This window comes from Gouania willdenowi, chromosome 20, assembly GCF_900634775.1.
Source record: "Gouania willdenowi chromosome 20, fGouWil2.1, whole genome shotgun sequence".
Classification (NCBI taxonomy): domain Eukaryota; kingdom Metazoa; phylum Chordata; class Actinopteri; order Blenniiformes; family Gobiesocidae; genus Gouania; species Gouania willdenowi.
This window is the reverse complement of record NC_041063.1, coordinates 28590316-28601039: the sequence shown is the minus strand read 5'-3', so window position 1 is coordinate 28601039 and position 10724 is coordinate 28590316. Positions and strand designations below refer to the sequence as shown.

The window sequence follows — 10724 nt, the reverse complement described above, 5'->3', positions numbered from 1 at the left end:
TGTCTGTGCTCAGGTTCAACGCTGCAGGAGGCGGAGCTTCAGGTGACGGCAGCTCGCTTCAAGCTGCAGGAGGTGCTGCTGCGTTTGCAAGTTCTCAGGAAGCAGGTGGACGACTCTTCTTCTGTGGTGGAGGACAGCAGCAGCAGCTCCAGGCTGACCAATCAGATGCTGACACACACCCACAGCACAGGTTCTAAACCCTACCAACGCAACCAATCACAGCTCAGCAGACCACTCACATCTGTGTCCTTTCAGCCAATGAGGTGCAGCAGAAGCTGGAGGAGGCGGAGCTTCGTACACAGCATTTGATTGACAGGATGAAACCGCTGAGGATTCTGGGAGAAACGATCAACAGGAACCTGTCGGACATCAGAGAGTTGATCACACAGACCCGCAGACAGGCCGCATCGGTAACACAACACAACAAATACACAATAACAACACAACAAATACACAACAACAACACAACAAATACACAGTAACAACACAACAAATACACAGTAACAACACAACAAATACACAATAACAACACAACAAATACACAATAACAACACAACAAATACACAACAACAACACAACAAATACACAACAACAACACAACAAATACACAACAACAACACAACAAATACACAACAACAACACAACAAATACACAATAACAACACAACAAATACACAATAACAACACAACAAATACACAATAACAACACAACAAATACACAATAACAACACAACAAATACACAATAACAACACAACAAATACACAGTAACAACACAACAAATACACAACAACAACACAACAAATACACAACAACAACACAACAAATACACAACAACAACACAACAACCACAATACACACAAACAACACACAAATACACAACAACACACAACAAATACACAATAACACACACAACAAATACACAATAACAACACAACAAATACACAATAACAACACAACAAATACACAATAACAACACAACAAATACACAATAACAACACAACAAATGCACAACAACAACACAACAAATGCACAACAACAACACAACAAATACACAATAACAACACAACAAATACACAATAACAACACAACAAATACACAATAACAACACAACAAATACACAATAACAACACAACAAATACACAATAACAACACAACAAATACACAGTAACAACACAACAAATACACAGTAACAACACAACAAATACACAGTAACAACACAACAAATACACAATAACAACACAACAAATACCATAACAACACAACAAATACACAGTAACACACAACAAATACACATAACAACACAACAAATACACATAACACACAACAAATACACAACAACACACAACAAATACAACAGCAACAACACAACAAATACACAGCAACAACACAACAAATACACAGCAACAACACAACAAATACACAGCAACAACACAACAAATACACAGTAACAACACAACAAATACACAATAACAACACAACAAATACACAATAACAACACAACAAATACACAATAACAACACAACAAATACACAATAACAACACAACAAATACACAATAACAACACAACAAATACACAATAACAACACAACAAATACACAACAACACACAACAAAAACACAACAACAACACAACAAATACACAACAACAACACAACAAATACACAACAACAACACAACAAATACACAACAACAACACAACAAATACACAACAACAACACAACAAATACACAGCAACAACACAACAAATACGCAGCAACAACACAACAAATACGCAACTACAACACAACAAATACACAATTACAACACAACAAATACACAACAACAACACAACAAATGCACAACAAATACACAACAAATACACAACAACAACACAACAAATACACAACAACAACACAACAACAACAACACAACAAATACGCAGCAACAACACAACAAATACGCAGCAACAACACAACAAATACACAGCAACAACACAACAAATACACAATAACAACACAACAAATACACAATAACAACACAACAAATACACAATAACAACACAACAAATACACAATAACAACACAACAAATACGCAGCAACAACACAACAAATACGCAGCAACAACACAACAAATACGCAGCAACAACACAACAAATACGCAACAACAACACAACAAATACACAATAACAACACAACAAATACACAACAAATACGCAGCAACAACACAACAAATACACAGCAACAACACAACAAATACACAGCAACAACACAACAAATACACAGCAACAACACAACAAATACACAATAACAACACAACAAATACACAATAACAACACAACAAATACACAATAACAACGCAACAAATACGCAGCAACAACACAACAAATACACAATAACAACACAACAAATACACAATAACAACACAACAAATACACAGCAACAACACAACAAATACACAGCAACAACACAACAAATACACAACAACAACACAACAAATACACAACAACAACACAACAAATACACAATAACAACACAACAAATACGCAGCAACAACACAACAAATACGCAGCAACAACACAACAAATACACAATAACAACACAACAAATACACAATAACAACACAACAAATACGCAGCAACAACACAACAAATACGCAGCAACAACACAACAAATACACAATAACAACACAACAAATACACAATAACAACACAACAAATACACAGTAACAACACAACAAATACACAGTAACAACACAACAAATACACAGCAACAACACAACAAATACACAGCAACAACACAACAAATACACAGCAACAACACAACAAATACACAGCAACAACACAACAAATACACAGCAACAACACAACAAATACACAGTAACAACACAACAAATACACAATAACAACACAACAAATACACAATAACAACACAACAAATACACAATAACAACACAACAAATACACAATAACAACACAACAAATACACAACAACACATCAGACACACAACAACAACACGACAGACACACAACAACAACACATCAGACACACAACAACAACACGACAGACACACAACAACAACACAACAAACAAACAACAACACAACAAAAACACAACAACAACACAACAAATACAGCAATACAACACACAACAAATACAGCAATTACAACACAACAAATAAACATGACAAAACACAAACAAATACACAACAAATACACAACAAATACACAACAACAACACAACAAATACACAACAACAACACAACAGCAACAACACAACAAATACGCAGCAACAACACAACAAATACACAGCAACAACACAACAAATACACAGCAACAACACAACAAATACACAGCAACAACACAACAAATACACAGCAACAACACAACAAATACACAATAACAACACAACAAATACACAATAACAACACAACAAATACACAATAACAACACAACAAATACGCAGCAACAACACAACAAATACGCAGCAACAACACAACAAATACGCAACAACAACACAACAAATACACAACAAATACACAGCAACAACACAACAAATACACAGCAACAACACAACAAATACACAGCAACAACACAACAAATACACAGCAACAACACAACAAATACACAATAACAACACAACAAATACACAATAACAACGCAACAAATACACAATAACAACGCAACAAATACACAATAACAACGCAACAAATACGCAGCAACAACGCAACAAATACACAATAACAACACAACAAATACACAGCAACAACACAACAAATACACAGCAACAACACAACAAATACACAGCAACAACACAACAAATACACAACAACAACACAACAAATACACAACAACAACACAACAAATACACAATAACAACACAACAAATACGCAGCAACAACACAACAAATACGCAGCAACAACACAACAAATACACAATAACAACACAACAAATACACAATAACAACACAACAAATACGCAGCAACAACACAACAAATACGCAGCAACAACACAACAAATACACAATAACAACACAACAAATACACAATAACAACACAACAAATACACAGTAACAACACAACAAATACACAGTAACAACACAACAAATACACAGTAACAACACAACAAATACACAGCAACAACACAACAAATACACAGCAACAACACAACAAATACACAGCAACAACACAACAAATACACAGTAACAACACAACAAATACACAATAACAACACAACAAATACACAATAACAACACAACAAATACACAACAACAACACAACAAATACACAACAACAACACAACAAATACACAACAACAACACAACAAATACACAACAACAACACAACAAATACACAACAACAACACAACAAATACACAACAACAACACAACAAATACACAACAACAACACAACAACAAATCAACAACAAATACACAACAACAACACAACAACAACAACACAACAACAACACAGCAACAACACAACAACAACACAATAACAACACAACAAATACGCAGCAACAACACAACAAATACACAACAACAACACAACAAATACACAATAACAACACAACAAATACACAATAACAACACAACAAATACGCAGCAACAACACAATAATAAAACAGTAACTATGATGATGTCATCAGATTAAGGTTGCCATGGCAGCAGACAGGAAGTGTATCCGCTCCTACAGACCTCAGGTTGAGTCCAGTCATTTCAACACTCTGAGTTTGATCCTGAAGACGACGAGCAGGGAAAACCTGCTCTTCTACCTGAGCAGCAACACAACGGTACACACACACACACACACACACACACACACAGTCCTTACTAGTGTTGTCAAAAAACTCAATACTGAATATAGTCTCGATACCAAAAAGTGAGTATCGGATGTGATGCTTACTTGCAAAAGTATCGATACTAACAGCATCGTGTTCATCTCTTTAATATGTCTATGATTCATCTCTAGTTTTTTTCCTCGCCTGTTTCAATTGACACAACTTTATTCGCTGCTGCAGACACAAACAGACACGTGGAGCTCCTCCCCTCAGTTCCAGCTGAACACACTACCATGGTCCTATGAAATTCGCATTAACAGAATCGACCAATGAAAACGGTTAAACGCAGAAATGAACAGAATCAACATGAAATGCTGTCAGCGTGAGAAAAAAAGGTTTTTTTTCAGGAGCGCAGCGCCCCCTTCCTGTCCTCACTATAATAAACACTGCTTAAAATGACCTAAAAGACCTGCACAACTCATCACTGACTCCTAAACCAGAGCCACTAGTGCCTGTTTAACTTTAATGTGTCTGTAAAACTCTGTCAGTTTCTCATGTAGCGCTGCATCACTTTGTGAAAACATGAGTCAGCATTAATCATCTTCACCTGCTCAGAGCTTTTAAACATCTCATCAGCTACAGAAGATCTGTGGATATAGATGTTCTGTTGTTGTGGACGAGATCATCAATACCAGTGATTGTAGAGTCTGAAACATCATAGATTATTGATCACTTCTGATACTGTAAATATTCTGACCCCTAGTGGTGAAATAACTGATGCTTCATCAGGATCATTTAAATTAGGTTCATTTAAACTAAGCTGTTCTCATACATCTTTATGACATATAAATTCAAAAGGAACAGTCAGAATAATACATGTCACTACAACTTATATCTACCTTTTAATTGTGTGTTTTTTTTTTATTTATTAGTATTTATTTTGTATTATCTATACTGTGCAACCAGTTTAGTCAACGATGACGAGGGTAAATTTGCTAAATGTTGTCATACTTTCTCAAATATGTTTAATAGTTTTTATTGTTTACAAGTGTTGTTCAATGTTGCATTACATTACACTTAATTTGAAAATACTTTGTTGTTCAAAGTTTGTATTCTCAACTTTATTAAAAAAAATTATATGTGTGTGTGTGTGTGTGTGTGTGTGTGCGTGTGTGTGTGTGTGTGTGTGTGTGTGTGTGTGTGTGTGTGTGTGTGTGTGTGTGTGTGTGTGTGTGTGTGTGTGTGTACCAGGTGGATTACCTGGCGGTGCAGGTGAAGGAAGGCAGAGTATCTCTGATGTGGGATTTAGGTTCTGGACAAACACAGCTGGACTTTCCTCACATAGACGTCACCAACAACCAGTGGACACACATCAACGCTACACGGTAACACACACACATACCTACACACGGCGACACACACACACATACCTACACACAGAGCCGTAGCTACCGTTGAGGACACTGAGATCCGTATTTCTGTATTTTTTTTTAGGTGTATGTAAAAATCAATAAATAAATAAAATAATGCAGGTTATCTGAGTAGTTCCACCAGGTTACAATGGGAGGCACTGCAACTGCAGAATCCTGGTAAACTACAAAACTAAACTGAATGTCCATGAAGAAAAGTGCATCGGGAAGTGAAATATATCAGAGGTAACTAGTAGAGTTGAGCCGGATACTTGGCTGAAACGATACTGGTACGGATAAAGTACTTTTGTCGAGTATTGTACGAGTAATACGAGTCAATATCTGTACCTGTTGAATGAAAATCCTCATTGGAGACAGTGCCCCTCCCCTACACACATACAGATGTGTTGCTGATTGTGTCCAGCAGCAGCTGGTCTCACTCACTTACAGCTCTCTCTCTCTCTCTCTCTCTCTCTCTCTCTCTCTCTCAGTCACTCAGGTTTGTGGGTCTTTTTCAGTAACATTTAGAGTTTCTTCAGCTTCAGGTTTGTTTTTACTTTGGTTTGTACTTAATTATTAACCAGTGGAGTTCTGGTAAATGTGGGTTTGTTCAGATGTGGTGCTTAGTGGTTGTGTCTCTGCCTGTCTGTGATTTATTTTCTAATCTTTTTTTACTGTCAGCAACTTCACTGAGTGTCTGACACTTTCTTGCTGTATTTCATAATAACAGGTAGTAGTGGTATAAATATTACAAATTAATTAAGCTACACACACACGTGTCCCTCATCTATATGCTCATAGATATTATTGTAAGTGATTTCAGAGTATGTATGTCCCCTATCATAACATGGTGGTAGTTTATGTGCTGACTCATGAAAGTTGTTTTGCATACGGTGTGTTGCACTTTCCATAAGTTTGGAATGTTGTTGTTTCTCAACAAACTCCTTGTGGTTTACTTGAAATAGATCTCCACTCTCAGTGATAGTCACTGTGTGTTGTTTGGTGCAAAGTGTCTCATTATTTTAATAAAGTAACAGATTACATAATTAAACAATAATGACTGACTCATGTCTTTGTCTTCAGAACACAATAAATTAGATAATATTCAAGAAACATTCGTCGTCTTCTGTAGCCTCCAACTTAGACACATCTGGACCATCAGTGGTATGTTTGATGCTTTGCATAAGTTGTTTACGTGCAGTGGATGAACCCCAAAAAATTGTCACGGGTCCCAGGATGTGGTACCTCAATATCAAAGATAAATTTAGTAAAATGCAGTAGCAATTATATTATATACATATACATACATTTTAGATAATTTTGGTCTCTAGTTAGCAACTAATGTGCAGGAGGATAATGGGTGGTGGACCTTAGTATAAAACTCTGGCTACGGCTCTGTTTACACACATACACACACATACACACGTAACACAACCACTACACACATCAACGCTACACTGTAACACACAGGTTTGGGCGGCGGGGCTATCTGTCAGTCCATCAGCTGGACTCAGGAGTTCCTCTGTTGCCGGCGGTAACCGCATCCTCACCAGGATCATCACGAGTTTTAGACATCGACAACAACACAATGATACATATTGGAGGCCTTGGAGCACATACACGGGTAACACACACACACACACACACTATCCTTGTAAGAGTCAAGCTCTGATTGGTCATGTCCTGTGATGTCAGACACCTGCTGGTCTAAGCTCCACCTCCTTTCATGGCTGTTTGGGCGAAGCTTCACTAAACGAACGAAACATCGGTTTATGGAACTATGAACACACACATGGAGAGTGTAGAGGATGCTACAGCAGGTAGACACCTGTCTGTCTGTCTGTCTGTCTGTCTGTCTCTACCTGTCTGTAACCTGTCTGTAACCTGTCTGTGTGTGTCAGTCCTCAGGGGGAGGGGACATCATTCCACTTTGATGGTTCTGGGTTCTCATTGGTCCAAAAGTCTCTCAGATCCACGTCCACGTCCATCATTTTTCTGTTTAAGACGTTGTCTCCTGGAGGACTGCTGCTCTACCTGAGCTCCAACAACACAGTGAGTCAACAATCATACATTATTATTTAGTGCACTATAAATGAAACACCGTCACCGTGAGGAAAAGGAACATTTTTTATGGGGAAATGTTTCCGGGGACCGTTTATTAGGTGCACCACCCGTTCTCCTCCCGTCCTGGATGCTTCAAACATCTCCTAAACCACCACAAACCCTGTGTTTAAACCGTCAAAAACTACACTAATCATCAGTGACTCCTAAACACAGAGCTACCACTTTACTGTGTCTTAACATCTGTGCTACACAACATCTGTGCTACACAACATCTGTGCTACACAACATCTGTGCTACACAACATCTGTGCTACACAACATCTGTGCTACACAACTGTAGATAAAGTTGTTTGTTGCTGAGGATGAGATCATCCATTTGTTGTTTAATTATTACAGTCTGGAATGATGTCATCAGGATCATTTAAATTAGGTGAATTTAAATTAAGTTGTTAAAAACTTAATCAATAAACCTGATCAGATTCAGTAAATCATTGATCCCTGAGTGGAATTTGCAATTGTGTGACGTTATTGTTCTCATATATATTTATATATAATTTATAAATAATTAAAAATGATCAGTCAGAATAATCCATGACACTTTATTTTTGACATTTTTGTTTATCTTTTTTTATTTATTAGTATTTATTTCATTTTCTCACATAAGTTATAAAGTAATATTTTATGAAAAAAATGATTTCTAAAAAAAAAAAAAAAACAGATTTTATAGGGCCCTAATTATTGCAATATACAACTACACAAAAATAATTATTTTTTTAATGTACTACTTTGTATGCACCCATTTCATAATACATAGGCAAAATATACTTAATTTTTTAATATATATTTTGTGAACATATATTTCAGGAGTAATGTATTTGTCTTTGTCACATATTTGGCTTTCATAAATATTTATGCACATTTACAGATATTGTACATATGAGTGATAACACGTGTCATAAAGGCTATTTTACATAATAGGTGTGTCTTCAGATGTTTACCATGGGCACTAAACCACTGATCTACACAACTCAAATAAAGCAAACATGGAGAAGCAGCTCAGTGGGAACAGAAACTAAAAAGGAGATCAGAAAATTAAATAAGTATAAACTAAATATAGGTCATTTTTTCACTCCAGTGTATTTTACCAGATCAGCATTTCTTTGAGAGAAATTGACAGGTTTCCAGATGTTTATGTTTTGCCAGATTAAACTGATGCGTTTTATTTTCATAGCATCATATGTGAGTGAGGGGCTTTGATAATATAGTGTTGCATTTGTATTTCTATGAGCATTTGCACATCTGTACATATTAGATATTAGTGTATTTAGTAAATGTATGTTTGTTACTGGAATGTATTTATTCTTTAGCCATATTATAGTAATCCTGGGGTCGTGATGATGGGGTACAGCGTAGTGTTAATCTGGCCCCCCCCCCCGTGATCCACAGAAGGACTTCCTGTCCATGGAGCTGGTGGAGGGGCGTGTCCGTCTGAACTTTGACCTGGGCTCAGGTTCCCTGGTCCTGACCTCAACCAGGAAGTACAACACAGGCCTGTGGTTTAAGGTCACGCTGCAGAGGAACCGACGCAAGGGTATCCAACGACATCCATCCTACATCCATCCTACATCCATCCTACCATCCTAAAGCTGTCGTTGCTCTCTCTGTCTGTTTCCTTTCCAGGTTATCTGTCCATCATGGCAGCCGACCAATCAGCAGAGAAGGAGGTTTTGGAGGCGGAGTCACCTGGAAGCTCCTCAGATTTAAACCGCTCTGACCTTGACCCAATTTACATCGGAGGACTTCCTGCTTCCAGACTGATCAGGTGCGTGTGTGATGTTACATGGTAAGGACAGTGTGATGTCAGAGTCCCTCACTTGCCTGTGTCTCTGGTTGCTAGGCGACAGATGGTATCCAGGTCGTACGTTGGATGCATAAAGAACGTAGAGATCGCTCGCTCCAACTTTGACCTCCTGAGAGATGCATATGGCGTACGGAAAGGCTGCGTCCTGGAGGTATTACAGGTTCTCCCTTCACCTGGACCCATGTTTACCTGTGCTGACGTGTGTGTGTGTGTGCGCGTGTTGTCCTTCAGGCGGTGCGGAGTGTGTCAATAATGCACGGTGGTTTCCTTGAGGTAGCTCCGCCGTCTTTTGCTCAAGAGGCGGAGTTTCTTTTCTCCTTCTCTTCCATTAACCAATCAGGAGTCCTGTTGGCTATGTTCAGTGATGGCCACTCCCATAAACAGGTGAGGTCATGTGACACCAGTGAGGTCAGTTCACATGCTGACTCCACCCCCTTTCCTGTGTGTGTGCAGAACTTCCTGTCAATTCACCTGCTCTCAGGTGTGTTGGAGGCGGAACTTGGAGAAATGGGCGGTGTCAGCCGAACAGTAGCTGTGATGAAACGTGACGGAGAAACTTTGAGTGACGGATCCAAACACTCTGTGATCGTCACAATCAACAGGAAGTGAGTCATCAAAGGGGCGTGTCTTCACCAAC

At 38.0% G+C, this 10724-nt stretch overlaps 1 protein-coding gene across 6 annotated transcripts in view; it reads left to right on the top strand.

The window, feature by feature from the left end:
* lama1 (laminin, alpha 1) overlaps positions 1 to 10724 on the top strand; it is a 42770-nt gene that overhangs the window by 29821 nt on the left and 2225 nt on the right. For all 6 annotated transcript variants that reach the window (XM_028434767.1, XM_028434766.1, XM_028434763.1 and 3 more), the window contains 12 exons: positions 14 to 190; positions 256 to 410; positions 4623 to 4766; positions 6006 to 6139; positions 7634 to 7787; positions 7859 to 7983; positions 8065 to 8215; positions 9673 to 9817; positions 9907 to 10048; positions 10124 to 10238; positions 10319 to 10471; positions 10541 to 10692. In XM_028434767.1, coding sequence (XP_028290568.1) covers positions 14 to 190; positions 256 to 410; positions 4623 to 4766; positions 6006 to 6139; positions 7634 to 7787; positions 7859 to 7983; positions 8065 to 8215; positions 9673 to 9817; positions 9907 to 10048; positions 10124 to 10238; positions 10319 to 10471; positions 10541 to 10692 — 1747 coding nt within the window. The remainder of the gene's footprint in view (positions 1 to 13; positions 191 to 255; positions 411 to 4622; positions 4767 to 6005; positions 6140 to 7633; positions 7788 to 7858; positions 7984 to 8064; positions 8216 to 9672; positions 9818 to 9906; positions 10049 to 10123; positions 10239 to 10318; positions 10472 to 10540; positions 10693 to 10724) is intronic.